The 15,856-nt window shown below is 49.0% G+C and overlaps 2 protein-coding genes across 7 annotated transcripts in view; both read right to left on the bottom strand.

Moving 5' to 3' along the window:
- Positions 1–391: 391 nt before the first annotated feature.
- LOC103537630 (microtubule-associated protein 4) lies at positions 392–15,597 on the bottom strand. Its single transcript, XM_030444927.1, has 7 exons — positions 15,520–15,597; positions 12,869–12,997; positions 11,354–11,446; positions 6,248–6,329; positions 4,250–4,362; positions 1,454–1,607; positions 392–1,185 (listed from the first exon to the last, which is right to left on the bottom strand). Exons 2-7 carry the CDS (start codon positions 12,926–12,928, stop codon positions 1,181–1,183), a joined length of 507 nt encoding a protein of 168 aa, XP_030300787.1. The 5' UTR covers positions 12,929–12,997; positions 15,520–15,597; the 3' UTR covers positions 392–1,180.
- A 137-nt stretch (positions 15,598–15,734) lies between these two features.
- Positions 15,735–15,856, bottom strand: part of LOC103536145 (microtubule-associated protein 4-like) — a 150,320-nt gene continuing 150,198 nt past the window's right edge. For 5 of the 6 annotated variants that reach the window (XM_030444902.1, XM_030444905.1, XM_030444907.1 and 2 more), the window contains one exon: positions 15,735–15,827. In XM_030444902.1, the coding sequence (XP_030300762.1) occupies positions 15,819–15,827 (9 nt within the window). In that variant the 3' untranslated portion in view covers positions 15,735–15,818. The remainder of the gene's footprint in view (positions 15,828–15,856) is intronic. The other variant, XM_030444904.1, reaches the window with a different exon arrangement.

Genomic DNA, 15,856 nt, shown 5'->3' with positions numbered 1-15,856 from the left:
GATTGGCCCTACAAGGAGGGTTTTGGTTTTTTTAACAAGCATCAGATTCAAGACTTTCTCATTGCAGTCAACACAGGCTTCACCTGATCTTACAGCAAGTTTTCCTTTAACACATTCTTGTGCCTTTCGTTTCAGACATGGCTTAATCCATGAATTTTGCTCCATCGTTTTAAAATATTAAAAAGAAAGAAAGAAAGAAAGAAAAAAAAACCCAACGGAAAAAAAACCCAACCAAAACACCAACCAACCAACAACAAAAAGAGTTACAATTGCTGGATATGTCAGTAAGAAGCCAGCACTGCAGCAGCGGTTATGTCTCTACTCTCCTACGGTTAGGAAAAGAAGAAAGAGAAAAGGAAACTTAGCATGGTTTGTAGCACGATAAATCACATCGCTCACAAAGAATAAAAGGTTAAAGTCACAGTTAAAAACAGCCTAAACGTGTGTGTGTGATAATTATATATCATCATCAACAGGAGCAGCAGAAACTCAAGCCGCAAGGAGGGAAAAGTGGGGGCTTTTTTTTTTCTTAAAAAAACAAATAAAACCAACCGAAAAAAAAGACAGCAAGAAAGATCACAGCTTATCCCTGTTAACACTGGCCTGGCTTCTGCCACCAGCAGCTGGGCCACCCCACCACCCAGGCTCCCCTGCACCTCCCCAGCCCTAGGGACAGCAAGACACAGCCTGGACACCACTTGATGCCCAACACCAACACTCCCTCCTGTACCCCCTTAAAAACAAAAGGGACGAGGCATGGAGAGGGGAGGAAGTCCCTTTCCAGCCAAAAAAAAGGGACCACCGGAGCCCGGGTAGGGGCAAACCCCTGGGATGCTGGGAGGAGGTGGAATGGGAGGAGGTGGAACCGGAGGGGAGCCCTGCAGAACGCTGTCCCTGTCCCCATCCCACGCCAGCTGCAGGGTTAAGAGAGCCAAGCTGCGTCCTGGGGGAGCAGGGGAGCTGGGGCTGGGAGGGGTCAGAAGCCTTGCTGAGAAAGGGCTGCGAGGGGAGGTGGGTGCTGCAGCGGTGAGGAGGAGGAGGCTGAGGCCAGCTCTCGCTGACGGAGGTGCCACGCCAGGGGGAAGTGCTGCTGGAAAGGTTGGGGGGTTTGGAGACGACGATTTCTGCTCCGTGGTCTGTCCGAGCCTTGGCCTTCTCACGGAACGTCAGCTTGTGAGATTCAATCTGCAGTGACACAAGGCAGGTGAGCAGGGGAAGGGAAGGAGGGGAGAGAGGAGAAAGGAGAGGGAAAGGCGGGGGGGGGGATGGGAGACGATACCATAAGTCATCATTAGATGCCTGGAAAATAAAAGGCAATTTTCTGTATTAAAAAAACAAACAGGCGGAAAAGCAACCCTACAGCCATCGCTGCCCAGAGCTGCTCTGCCCTGCTGCCATCTCCTCACCCCCCAGACCCGGCGGGAGAGCTTCCAGGGGAGGTGCAGGCACTTACTTGTTTCTTGTATCTGAGTCTCGAAGCTCTGCATTTCCCTTTGCTCACCCCCGCTGGGGGCAGCGGGCGCTGCCGGCCCGAGGCCGTTCTCCCGCGGCTGACCCTCTCCGTTCTGAGGGGCCGGGAGCTGCCCGGGCTCCACGCTCCCCTCAGCCTACAATGAGACAACGGGGTGGGGAGGATGACAGGGACGAGGTGTCAATAGAAGATGGGGATGTGGGGAAGGGTCCCGGAGCCCCTCCGCCCTCCCAGCTTGCCCGGACACAGGCAGGGAGCAGGGAAGGGCTGGAAGCGGGAAGCAGATGCTCTGCTCCCTGGAAGCCACCACCCTGAGCAGCTTTCCAGCTTCTCACGGGGCTTTGGGCCCTGCAGACCAGCCCTGCCACCTCGTCCAAGCATGGGTGACATGGGCCCAACACAGGCCTGTGATGTCCTGGTGACAGAGGACAAGAGAGGGCAAGGGCAGAGCGAGGCAGAGGGAGAGGAGTGAGGCAGAGCACACAGCAAGCAGGTGGTGGGGAACATGGCAGCGAAGAGGCCTCCAGGATTTGGGGACACATTGATAAAACAGACCCAAACCATACTTTGGACAAGGGTCTGGAGGGATGGGATGAGGGGGAAGGGTTTCCAGCTGCAAGAGGGGAGATGGAAAGGAGATCTTGGGCAGGGAGGGAGAAATTGTTTGGGGTGAGGGTGCTGAGTCCCTGGTTGCCCAGGTTGCCCAAGGAAGCTGTGGCTGCCCCATCCCTGGCAGTGTTGAAGGTTGGATGGGGCTTGGAGCCCCCTGGGCTGGGGGAGGGGTCCCTGACCATGGCAGGGGGGGCACTGGATGAGCTTTAAGGTCCCTTCCAAACTACCCCAGTCTGGGATTCTGTGGTAACACACAGATGACCCCAAAATAGGAAGGCCAAGTTTGCTCAAGGGACCTCATCTTTGCTTGATGCTGGGCTATGAACTTTAGAGAAGACTTTGTACTGGTCTGTCCTCCTACCACAGCTGCTGACCCTTGAAGTTACCAACCTCTACAAGCCTTGGAGAAGAGTTATGTCCCACTGCTGATAAAGAAAAGACTAAAAGACATCCATTCATCACCAGCACTGCAGGGCACAGCAAGCTGACAAGATGTTGTGTTGGAGCAGCCCAGGAAGGAGCAGCCTCTCCAGCCAGGACATCCCCTTAGTACCATGTTCAGTAGGCAAGGGGAGCTGACATGTCCAGCCCTGAGCAGCTCTGCTCTGTGCCCACAAAGTCTGACCCAGGCGAATAAGGCTGCTGTACTCTTCTCAAGACCAAGCCAAGCCCTCTCCCTGCAGAGCAGGCAGCCCAAGCATGGACTGGCTCTGAATCTGCTCAGTCCACAGGCAGCAAGACCTTCCCTCTGGGGCTCAGCTACCACCCATCAAGTGACAGCACCACCAGGATCTTGGTGCTTCTGCAGAGACCTGGAGGATCCCCACACCTCCGTGAGAGCCACAGCATGGCTGAGCAGGAGCAGCCAGCCCTCCTGAGCATGGCTGAAGGTCCCTAAGTGCCACCTGCCCCTGCTCTGATGCCAGCACTGGTTGAGACCCGCAGGATGCAGCAGGGAAGTGATTTGGTCTCTGTACTGCCAGGATAAATGTCAGAGCCCAAGACAGGTCAGAGTGTTATGGACAGAGACTCTGGGTACCCATGGAGATGGGAGAAAAACACTGTAAAATCAGACTACTTCTGACCAGGCAGGATTTCAGAACTTCAGTGAAACCCACAGCTACCCCAGACAGCACCAACATGAGGCCCAGACACTGCAGTGAACTGGCAGAGCCAGGCACCATTACAGATCAGTCCCCACCAGCAGCTTCTCTGCTTTCCCCTCAGCCCCAACTGGAAGTTCACATCAAGGCCTGGAGCCAGGAGTCCTGATGTGTCCCCAACAAATCCTCTGGCAGCCACCTCTGGCCTTGTTTGACCAGGGATGATTAAGCACTAAAGATACTCATGGATTCTCCTGCATGATCAGCTCTGCAGGGCAGGGATTATTCCTTTCAGACTTACGGGGCTCTTCACACAATGGCTCAACCCCAGCTGGGCTCCAAACCCTTCCACAACACAAGAAGTGCTCCACCAAAACAATGCTGAGACACCAAGGGAAGTGGGAGTCTAGGAGGGGTTTCTTCTCCTCTGGCTGTCCTTCCTGCTGGGGGTAAGGCTAAGGCACATTTTCAGAGCCGTGGTCTCGGGGCACAGGATTTTGTTTTCTCCTCTCCCAGGAGGAAATAACCCCCATTGTTCTGTGGTGTGACAGGTCAGGCCCACACAGCCAGCACCAGGTGGGTCAAGCAGGGATGGGGGGGTTGCTGGAGTCAGACCCCCAGGTTGCAGAGCCAAGGCTGGGGACAGGTTTGGTTCTCTTGGGCAGGAGCAACGAGAGCGACAAAATCCTTCCTTGGCCTCACAGGAAGGGCCTTTGGGCACCTATATGGCACCTATAGCTTCACTGGGGTAAAAGAAGGGGGAAAAGGCCACAGAGAGTTTCTCTATGGGGTTATAGTTTTCAGAGTGAACTCTGCTCTCAGGTGCTTTGAGGAAGGAAACCTCTGAGAAACACCTGGCAGGGAGCTCATTCAGGCAGGCCAGGGAGCTGATTCTGTCCTTTCCAACTCATACTCTCCCTTGGGGTTCACAACAGATATCAGAGAAATAAGCAGATGTTTAGAAAAGGCTTGGGGTGGAGAAGCTGCACTACATCAACAGCAGGACAAGGAAAAGGACCAAATTTAAACCCTGCCCTGGTGGGCCAGAGCTTGCTGCACCCACCTTCACTGTTCCTCCTGCTGGCAAATGTCCCACGTTGTCCAGAGAACCCACTTTGGCTTGGGCCTTCTCCTTGAAGTTCAGCTTCTGGTTCTCAATTTTGACATCTCCTCCCCCTGGAATAAGATTGTGCAGGAGTCACAGTTTATCAATGCCTCCAGAAGGGTCTCACTTGAGAACTGTCCCCTCTCCAGCCCTACTGAGGAACCTCTGGGGACCCAGTAAGCATTGGAGAAGGGACATGAGTAACACATGCAGTGTCTGACTCCAGTTAGGGCTCAGTTTAAAGACCAGTAAGACCAAAGCTGATCTCCAGCTGTGCAGCCCAAGCAATGCTGCCAGCAAGCAGGGCTGCACACCAAGCCCTGGAGCTGCTCTCAGGTGGACAGCCAGGCTGGAAGAGGTTCTCCTACCAGCTGGATCTGCTCAGGAATCTGCCTCCCTCAGCAGAGCCATGAGATACCAGTTCCACCTGAGCCCACACTGCTGCATTTCTGATGCCAGCTGCCCACTCCTAGTAGTGCCCCTTGCTAAGGTCTCCAGCAGCTCAGTCCCTCTGCACAGCTGTCAGTGCTGGGCCATGTTCTGCTCCTTTTCATTGCTTGTTATCCATCCCCACTCCTTCTCCATCCCTGACAGCTCCCACACAGATCCGTGTGCCACGGCTTGGACCATTCCAGAGGCAGGAGAAGCCAAGTGTGGAAACAGGATGGGCAGGTTCAGGAGAACATGGAGTGTTCAGAGAAACAACTGTAGACTTCCAGCAAGATTTTCTTAGTTTAGAATACTGCAATTCCCATTAATACCTAAGGCTATAGGTGCAGTCCACATTCCAGTAGGTTTCTCCAAAAACCCCACTCCAGTATGGCAAAGCACAGCCCTGTTCCCAGTGACAGCACCAAAGAGTCCTCTGCACTTTTCTGGCCAACGATGGAACCAATTGATTTGGTCTAACAAAAAAATCAGTTAAAATATCTGACAAGAGATAATTCTGGATGGATTAATCTGCTTTAATCAGCCCTGGACAAGAGCAGTTTTTGTCACACACAGCTTGTTATTCCAGAGCAGTGGCTAAGCAGAGGTCATGCTTGTGGCACCCTGTTCTCAACGTGCACCCAAGCGTGGTGCCTGGTGCTGAAGGCTGAACTGCTTTCAACTGACCAGCCTGGCAGGAAGGCTGCAGGGAACTCCCAGGAGGAGACAAAGACAAGCTTGTAGTATTTTTTTAATTTTTTTTTCAGCTTTGGTTGGTGAACTTGGTCCCTCGTGCATGGATGTTTGATTGCCAGGAGTCTTCCTGGGGAGATAAATATCCTCAGATACAGACAAACCAGGAGTGAGTTGACCATATTTTAGGATGCTACAAGGTGCAGGTCAAGCAGTGTGCCTACAGCCTGGGTTTCCTGAGCTCCAGACTTGCCCATACTCCAGCTGGGCTGTGGGTTGGTCACTGTTTGGTGAGGACATCTGAGTGTTGCAGGAATTCAAGTGAAGTAACTGCTGTGTTCTCACTGGGGAGCAAATAATTCCTGCACATTCACCCCAGAATATGTCATTAAAGTGTTCTGTGCCAGCCAGGAGCTGCTACTGAACTGCAGGCTAAAAAGACCTTTGTATCTGCTGTGAAGAACTGGAGGGAAGTTACTTCATCCTTCCAAAGCACATGGATGAAGCTTCCAGACTCATGGAATGGTCATGGTAAGTGTTCACTAGTTTGGTTTTTTTCTTCAAATGGGGAGGAAAAAGAGAACTGAGTTCTCTTTTCCTGAGCTGAGTTGAAGCATTAGGTTATCTTCACTGGCAAGATGAAATCCAACATCAGCTAATCCCCTTCTCTGCTGATGAAACCACCAGGAGTTGCTAAGAAGCTGGACAGCATTTCTAGGAACACTCCCTGAGAGCAACAAAACCCTTGAGCTATTTTTGGTCACAATACAGGACTACCCTTAAACAACTTGCAAGATCTGCAGAGACACAATGAGGAAATGGTTAAATTTCTACCTGGCTTATGCTTGATATTTGCTTTCGAGCCACACTTGGAGGACACTTTGGAAAGGTCAACTTTCTTGTTCTGGATCTGCACCTGAAGAGGCAAAAAAGAAACAACTCAATGCAAAGAAACATTTCCTGGGGATCTGGAGGCCAATGAGCCATCTCAAATGTCAGGGCAGGCTTAAGGACCCTGCACCCCTTTTCCACCACATAATTTTCTGGACTTCCCAGCTCTAGGGTTCTGCCCCAGCCAGAAGTGGTTAATGTGGGCAGGGAGGAACTGAGGCCAGATGAAACTAATGGATGGGCAGCAACCAGAGAAAGGCCAGAGACATTACATCTGCTCCAGCTTTTTCTCTCTACCATCTTCAACGTGCAGACTGAGCCCTGTCAAACTCTCAGGCTTTGTCTGCAGCCTCCTCACAGTGGTTCTTCCTCTCTGCTGAGGACAGCAGCAAGGACCATAGTGCCCACATGGACCAAACTACTCAAAGAAGCACTAGAACCCCAGACTGGGTTGGGTTGGAAGGGACTCTGAAGCTCATCCAGTGCCCCCCCTGCCATGGTCAGGGACCCCTCCCCCAGCCCAGGGGGCTCCAAGCCCCATCCAACCTTCAACACTGCCAGGGATGGGGCAGCCACAGCTTCCTTGGGCAACCTGGGCACCCAGGGGCTCAGCACCCTCACCCCAAACCATTTCTCCCTCCCTCCCTCCCTGCCCAAGATCTCCTCTCCATCTCCCCTCTCCCAGCTCCAAACCCTTCCCCCTCGCAGGCTCCCATCCTCCAGGCCCTTGTCCCAAGTCCCTCCCCAGCTTTCCTGGAGCCCCTTCAGGCACTGGAAGGTGCTCTAAGGTCTCCCCATTGCAGCCTTCTCTTCTCCAGCCTCAACACCCCCAACTCTCTCAGCCTGGCTCCAGAGCAGAGCTGCTCCAGCCCTCCCAGCAGCTCCAGGGCCTCCTCTGCACTGGCTCCAACAGCTCCGTGTCCTTTGCTGCTGGGGACCCAGAGCTGGACCCAGCTTTACCCCAGGGGGTCTCCCCAGAGGGGAGCAGAGCAGAAGGGGACAATCCCCTCCCTCAACCTTTTGTCCTTCTCAAAGACCAAACCCTGGAGTGGGGAAGCTATTTCCATTCCAGTATTACTTCCTCTGACCTCATTCTACCACTGACTTGATCCTGGCACAGAAAGCCTTCAATGAAGAAAGTGTTTGGTGATGCAGTCATGAAATTATGAGATATTTGTGACTCAGTAAATGACCTTCTCCCAGGCCAACTAGCCAGATATTCTGGGATGTTGTTTGTGAACAACAGCTCAAATCTGGGGAGAAATGTCTTCTCTGGGGTAGGACAGAGGTGGAGTTGAAATACTTGCTCAAAAATATATTTTATCTCTGCTACCTGGACCAAGTGTATTGTACTGAGCTCCATTTCTAATGTTTTTCTAACATCATTTCAAACACCTTTAAAATTCCCCCTGCAGCTCCAGGTGGATGAAAACCTCCAGTTTTCCAGGTGAACTTCTTGTTTAGCTACTGGGAGCTCTTCCAGATCATACAAACACAGGATCACTTATACTGGAAGGAATTCATGTCCATCTGGTCAAATCCCACTAGAACTGACATTACAACATTCAGTGGTAGAAAAACCCGGGGTTGTTTGGTAGCTACATTAAGGGAATCACCTCTCCCAGCTGTCAGCAACCACCAGCTGGCACCTACCTGCAAAGAAAGTTCTACTATGGATCACCTCACATATTTCTTTCTGAATGCAACAAGAATTTGTTCACTTACCAGTGACTCTCAAAGCTTACAGGGAATTATCACAATAATTTGCACCACAGGAAGCATGAACCCTCCCAGCACTTGTGAAGAGGGATGAGTCAAAGCCCTGATACTCTGTTTGCTCTGAATGAGAAGAACAGGATGGTTCAGCCTCCTGCTGCTCTGCTCCATGACACCAGACACTAAAACCCTGGGATCACACCTTCCAGCTTTGGTTTTTTTAGGGGTTACTTGTAATGTTACAACTGCTTTTATAATGAGTACTTATTTTTATTTGATTGGAACTGGAATAAAGTTGAATTTATTTCACAGAATGCATTTTAAATTACTAAAGCCTATCAACTAAGGTAGACATGCCCAGCATGGCCACTTATGACCCCTCATGACTTCACCTGGGGACCCAAACAATTCTACCTAAAGGGAAGGGTACTGCTGGGAATCTGAGGTTTTGAGTTTGCAATGGGAGGCATGTGTAAAAGTAAAGCCAAATACTCAGATCCTGGTGCCAAAAATAAGCTTTAGATCTGAAAGCTTGGTCCAGAGGCTCAGATGGGAAGTGTGATCCTCATCTCTCTATAGATTTTTCTTTCTCCAGCCCTTTCCCAATCCACCTAAGCAGGACAAGTCAAAGGGCAGAGAAACTTCCCTACACTCCAAATCACCTTGTTAAATCTTCACCGTGTCCTCTACCTGCCCCTTGTAAAATCTACCTCTTTACTGTTGCTTTCTTTAAAAAGAGAAGGAGAAAATAAAAAAATTTTTACCAAAGAAATCTAACTCTATTTGTGCCTAGATATTATTTTTTTTGGCACATGGAACACGAGTAAAACAATCTCTACTGCTTCTGGACATGTCTTCTTGGGTATCTTGGGAGGGGAGAAGTAATTATCTCCATGTATAGAAGCAAAGCAGGTACTGACAGCATGTACCAACTTGGAACCACCTCACTGAGGTAGCACATCCATCACTCCCACCAGAGCAACCCCAAAGCTCAGCTGTACTTTGCCCAACCACAGCTCTTGTCCCACAGGACTCCTAAAGGAGTTAGGACAATGGACTTTCCAGACATCCTCATCAGCACTGTGCTTCTGGAACTGAACACCCCAAGGTTTTCAGTCAGAAGTGATCAGCATTAGCTGTTTGAAGATGAAAACATCTTGGAAGGGGACACTAATCTTACAGTGCAGATAGAAAAAAGGCTGAAAAGAAAGGGTTTGATAGGAAACCAGCCTGGCCTCTGCACCTTGGCTGCTCACATTGGTGCTGGCTGGGCTGGGGGTGTTGGATGGCTGGGAAGAACTGCCTGAAGCTGCTCTGGGGGCATCTGGAACCTGGAAATAAGCAGCACTTCATTCTCTATTCTCAAAACAAAGAGCTTAAGTAGTTGATCAAGGAGAAAAAAATGCAGTGGGAAGAAGAGAGTGTGGAAGGAGAAAGAAAGCAGGCACACTTGTCCCCTAGAGCTGGCAATGTCCCCAGGACAGGACAGGTTTGGTGATTCATGAGAAGAAAGAATAGTTCACTGATGGAGTTAATCAAGCAAGAAAAACATCCCCTGCATTTCAATCACATTGCTGTTGGCCTCAAAAAAAGGAAAAGTGTGTTTGAGACTCCTTCCACCAAAAGGCTCCACAAGGTAGGAATGACAAAATTGAAGTGGCTTCTAAAAATCCTTTGAGCACACAAGCAGGGGAGATGCAAGAGCTGCTCTCCTACAGCAGAGCCAAGGAGACTTCTGCCACTGGCCATGCCAGTCTGCCCAAACTTGGGTGACAAAACCAGATGAAACATGCAGGAGAAACTGAAATGTGCTTAAAAAAATAACTTTGAAGGCACATGGGATGGTTTCAACATCAGTTTCTGTTTTTGTGGTGCTGAGAAATCTCCTACATGAGGGTTTCTAAGGGAAGCTCCACAAACACACATGGGCACTCCTATAAATATTAACTCATGGGAATATCAGACAGGAATGGCAAATCCCACCACAGGTGGGGATCCACAGACTGGAAGGCAAGGAGCACAGCAGAGACTCTCAGTGGGGAGTCAAGCTTCACCATCTGGCTTTTACCATCTTGGCAACCAACCTGTAGAGAGCAAGCTCAGAAAGCCAGATTTGGTTGCCCATTGCAAAAATTTAAGGAAGAATTGGTCAAGGAGAGCAAAAGTTCAGCCAGTCAGCCAAAATACAGGTGTTTCCTAGAAAAAACCCAGCCAGGGCAGTCTGCACCACAGTCAGGTCCAACACAGCATCTGTATCCCAAAACCAGATGTCAAACAGGACACACTGACCACAGCAACAGTTCTGGCCCCAGAAATCTGGAGTATTTGCCCCCAAAACTGAGTATTTTCACAGCACCAGGATGCAGGGAGTTCTCAGTGATGTGGGCTCTCAGGTAGCAGGACATCACAAGATGTGAGAGCTGGATGTGGCTCCTCAGGAACACAGCACATTTAAACACCCATGGGAAAAACTCCCCTGGGCTTATTCAGTGTCTTTTTGGAACCATCCACCTCTTCCTAGCATAGCCAGCCCTGCATGGATTTGTTAAGGTATTGCAGATTTATCCACAAGGAAACCAGCCTGCCAAACTACAGGCATGTTCTCAAAAGCTTTAGTAGCTGAATTGTTACTTGGGGTTTTTATTTTGCTGCCAGACACTTTCAGTTCTAACACTCCAAACCAAGCACACAGACATTACAAGATTAACCTTTTGGTTTAATAAGCTCAACTCTGCTGCCAGAGAGACCAGGAGCCTTTAAATTTAGAAATTAATCGCAGCTCAAAGATTAACTCCCAGAGTCTTTTCCTCTCCTCCTCTTTCAAAGTCTCCCTTCTTGTGAAACAAGAAGTGAAATTAATCTGACTCAGGCCTGCTCTAGTAGCCAGTGAAGGGTAAGAGGCCCTTTTAGGCCACATTTTATTTCATCTAAAAAAACCCAGACATCTAAAATAGGTCAGAGGGCTGATGAGGTGCCTCCATTGACTGCAGAGGGAATCCATGGTGAGCTGACTCCTGAGGGTCAGCAATGTGCACACCCTGCACTTGGTCACCAATATCACATCGACCGTGCAAGAAATAGGTCAGGTGTATTTCTGTAGCACTGTGAAACACAACCCACACAACCAACCTAGCATCCCACAGGGGGGGGAGGGAAATTAAAATTCTCCTGCCTACATTCTTTCCAGAAGAATGATTTCTGTTATTTCCAGAAGCCCTGAAACTCTGCCACCCCTTTCTGCCTGCAGCACAGCGTTTGTACGACTGACATACAAAAACATAGTACAAGAGAAGGAGTTAGTAGAAGGACAGCTTGCCCAGAGCCCATACTTACATTCCCACCTCCAGGGACATGCTTAATATTGTCCTTGGAACCACACTTGGATTGAACATGGCTGTAGTTCGCTTTTTTGGAGACTATCTGGACCTGGAATGTTACAGAATGGAAAACAACACAAGGGAAGAGGACTGGTTAGAGTTGTCATACAGCAGGCTGGAATGGATGCTCGAACATGGTGGATCAACAAGGAGTTGTGTTAAACTCAATCCAGTATTAGGTGTGAAAAGCAACTGAGGAGGAGAGTGAGAAACAAAAAAAAAGTGAAGGAAACAAGAGGCTGCACAGACAGAGTTAGTGCCAGAGTGTAAGCACTGCCGTGAGGATATTTTCTCCAGGTATCTATGGACTGGCATCACCCCAAGGGCTGGGGTCCCTCATGTCCCCCAGGAAGCTTCTCAGGAGCTCTCTGATGAGAGCTGCCCCAGAGCAGGGAGAGCCACAGCCCAAAGCCCCAGCTTCCAACAGCTCTGGTGTCCCTTTGTCCCAGGTTATGTCTTTCCAAACCTCTGGGCAGTAAAGCCCAGGCTGAGAAACAATTCTGCTGATGGAGGTTGTCAAAGTTCCAGCTGGATTTCATCAGATGAGTGATGTTAATTCAATCATTTCTCCTTTCAGCTAAAAGGACTTGGCCTTCTTCAAAAGCCAGGAGGAGCACGCTAAGGAGTGAGTTTTTACTCCCAGGGGTAGTGTCTGAGTTAGAGTAACAGGTTACAAAGGTTAGTGACAACACGTGTTTAGTCTGGGAGTTATTTAACACAAACCCTGGCAGAAGCTGATCTAGAGCACTTTCTAGAAAGAGGTGATAAACTTGGAGCACAAAAGGAATCACCAGAACATTCTCACTCGAGCAGATTTCCAAAAGCTCCTTAGCCAGTTCAGAAAGACTGGATTCAGTTCTACAGCAGCTTTGAAAATGCACTATAATGGTTTATAAAGGTTTATAATGGTTTTCTGACTTTTCTAGAGGTACAGATCCCGTCTGTTCATGAAGGATAAAGCTGGACATGAAGCAGGACTGCAGCACTCCAGCCTCACTCCCTCCTCCTGCAGTACCATGTCATGACAGCTTCTGAGGAACCCATCAAGTGGGAACCACCTTTAATGCAGGGATTAGAGAGGTTGGATATGGCTGGGTGGGGAATATTGCTGGGAAGCTGTTAAACCCTTAATATTCTATAAATATTTGCTAAAGCTCTCTTCCCAGTTACAAACCAGCGGGGTGTATGAAGAACTGGTCGGAAGGGAAACCTCTGACCCAAAGTTATTCTCATCTACCTAAGGGAACACTGACATGTACAGCAGGCACAGAAAAGATACCCAAGACAGTGATGTCTGAGGGGGTGTAACTGAGAACATCTTGGGGTTTACAAGAAAGAATTGGGAACGTGTCTGTGCAAGGAACAGTGACACTGACAGGAGAAAGCAGAAGAGTTGAAGAGAAGGGAAAGTGACTCAAAATAGAAATGTTTTCCTTCATCTCCCACCAAGAAAAGTCTGAAATAAACTCACTTTCCCATTGGGCTGTTTTGGGGCACTCTCTTTTGATACAGTTGTTTTAGTAGTAGCCATTTTAGAGACTGCATTGGGTTCAGACTTTCGGGCAGCAGCAGCTGATTCTGGCTTTTTCTCTATTTTCCCCTAGATGGAGACAAACGGATGATTTCAACCAGCAAAAAGCAGAAGTGTGGGCAGGAATCTAGGGGAACACAAGCTACTCAGATAAACTCCGTGGCACTGACGACCCAGGAGAACTTCTTAGGTGCTGTAATCCTCAGGCAAAGTTTAATTCCATGCCCAGGAATGATAAAACTCAGGGAGTGGAGGAGAAGCAACATCACTTGGACACAGATTGAAACAGGGAACCTGGGGTCATAAAGCAATATTTAAGTTGTCTGTTTCTCAAAAAAAAAAAAGCCCACAGGTGGCCTTCAACATCTCATAGCTTGCCTAGCGGTCTGAATGGCAGCTCTTCAGGTGACCCCAAGTACATTATAACTCTGCCAAAAAATTAAACCAGATCTTTCAAAAACCCACCAGCAGCCCAGGACCACCTCCTGCCCAAGGAGGACATCATACAAAGGCAAACACATCCACTGCCTGGTTTTGTTTTTTGTCCTTGAGCTCTGCTGGGTACAGACACACTGTGCTTCCACTCCTGATTTCCCACCCACACACTGACTTGACTCAGGATTGGAGCTCAACCACTGATTGAGTTTGTAGCTAATGAAATGCTGGTGGACCCAGCTAATCCTGCTAAGCAGAAAAAGGAATGAAAATTTACAGGGTTTTAAGCAAAAAATCAGCAACTACCTGAGACTGTCCATTCCTCTGCTAGTCTAGATCCAGGTAAGTGCAGCAGAACTTGCTTTGTTGGGGGTCAGCACAAACACTCTTCACTAACCCACCAGTGACAGAACAATACACAAGAAAACCCCAGCACTCCTGCAGTATTTTCCAATCCTAAAAACACCCCAGCAGAAAGCAGACTACAAAAGGGACAATTTGCTTAAAACTGTAAGTGTTAGGACTTAAAACATCTATTGAAATACTTGGAAAATGTAGGGCAGCACAATTAAATGAAAAAAAAAAAAAATTTTTTTTACTAACACTGACACAATAGCCCTGCAAGCTAAAGACCTCTACACTCAGAACCCTCAGCCAGTTCAAAACACCAGAACAATCTTACATGTCTTTTTTGAGCAGAAGGCAGAAGCTTTCTGAACTTCTGTTTGGTGTCAAGCTACCACACAGAGAACATGAAAAGGTCACCCTCCTGCTTGCCTCCAAGTGTTTCAGCAGACCTGGATTGTCATTTCCAGAAATCTTTGTTCTGGGGGAGTGGAAGTTTCTGTCTTGCAGACCTCGAAGCTCTCAGGACTGTACTATGATGTTGTCCAATGAAGACACTCAATTCAGGAATAAATCCACGGTGGATTTGTGCTGCCTGTGACAAACAGCACCACAGCCCAGGAATGTCCTGGACTTTCATGTGCCTGAGAGGAGATGAAGGCTCCTAGCAGGGAATGTGGCATCAGAATAAAGTTCTCTGCAGAGTTATTCATTGCTGCAGACCTGCAGCAAAGTGGGCAGATTGGGTCCACTTTGTGGAAATTAAAGCCCAAGGACTGCAGGAGAGCTGCTCAGACACAGGTCAGGCAAAGATGGGTGGAGCTCTCATATAACATCCAATAAGGGCTTTATCACTATGCACACCCACAGAATTATTTCAGCCCTCAGAAGAGGGCTCAGGGTATAACCCCAAACCTTGATCACTGACATTCACAGCAAAAGTGTAATTTAGGCCCACTACTGATTGAGAGCCTCATTGAGTTACTGATTGAGTTATGGCTACATGGACACTTTTCATAGAGTTCCAGAATGGCTGAGGCTGTCAGGAGCTGAGAGCTCCTCTGCTCCAAGCTCCTGCCATGCCCAGGGACACCTCTCCTCCAGCCCAGGTTGCTCCAAGCCTCATCCAACCTGGCCTTGAACACCTCCAGGGAGGGGGCAGCCACAGCTTCTCTGGGCAATCTGTTCCAGAGTCTCAGCACCCTCCTGCTGAAGAACTTCTTCCCAAGGTCCAGTCTAATGTCCACTCTTTTCTCTACAGCTCATTCAACACTACCCTGCTCTTGTGGCCACCAGAGATTATTTGAAGAGCAGTGGATGGAGATCCTGTTGAATTTCAGCTTCAGGCCTGAGAAGTTCAACAGAGTTCCTGTTCCTAGACCTGGGAAAGGTGCTGCAGAAGCTGCTCCTGAATCCAGATTTCCTGCATTGTAGAGCATTATTCCACCTTCTGTACCATTCAGCAGCCTCAGTTCTTCTATTCAAAAGCAAAGTTTTGGAATATAGACAAGGTTTTGAGCTTTCAGTACCAACCATTGTCTATGCCAGGCTGTAGGACAGAAAACCAGAACCAGAGTTCTGAATGCCTGTATTCATGCCAGCAAACACCATGAAGGCTCCTACAGGTGGATTCCTTCTGTACACTGCTACCACTGCCTTGTTAATAAACCAAGAGTCCAAAGAGGAGCTCTGCAGAGCATACAGGAGAAGAGCAGTGAGGACACAGCTACCAAAATTAGCAGAGCACCTCTAAGCTAAGAGCTACTGTACCCAAGCATTATTGTATTGTTACCAGGTTTGGAGACACTCACCTTCCCTCCCCCAGGCTGATGTTTGATGTTATCTGTGGATCCGATTTTGGACCGCACGTTTTTCAGGTCCGGAGCAGAAACGCTGCTGGTCGGGCGGAGAGGCTTGGAAAGAGTGCTGGGTTTTGTTGGAGCCTTGGTAGTTGTTTTTTTAGCATCTGCTGCTGTGGTTGAGGTTGTTATGGGTCTGGTTGCAGCAGGCTTGGGTTTGGGACGACTGGTGGCTGTAGTTGTGCTGGAGGTGGTGGTAGGGGTGGTGGTGCTGCTCTTCACTGCGTTTCCACTCGCGCTCTTGGGGCGGCTCAGGTCTGCTACAGTCATCACAGTGACCATCAAAAAA

The sequence above is a fragment of the Calypte anna genome, chromosome 2 (genome assembly GCF_003957555.1).
Source record: "Calypte anna isolate BGI_N300 chromosome 2, bCalAnn1_v1.p, whole genome shotgun sequence".
NCBI lineage: Eukaryota > Metazoa > Chordata > Aves > Apodiformes > Trochilidae > Calypte > Calypte anna.
Note: the sequence above shows the minus strand (reverse complement) of the source record. Positions and strands in the feature narration are given on the sequence as shown.

What these genes read in the sequence shown, in the direction of transcription:
- LOC103537630 (XM_030444927.1), bottom strand. Translation starts at nt 12,928, where the DNA reads ATGGCTACTACTAAAACAACTGTATCAAAAGAGAGTGCCCCAAAACAG. An exon ending in CAAAACAGCCCAATGGGAAA is followed by an intron (nt 11,447 to 12,868) that starts GTGAGTTTATTT and finishes GTAACATTCCAG; the next exon opens with GTCCAGATAGTCTCCAAAAA. An exon ending in ATGTCCCTGGAGGTGGGAAT is followed by an intron (nt 6,330 to 11,353) that starts GTAAGTATGGGC and finishes TTGCCTCTTCAG; the next exon opens with GTGCAGATCCAGAACAAGAA.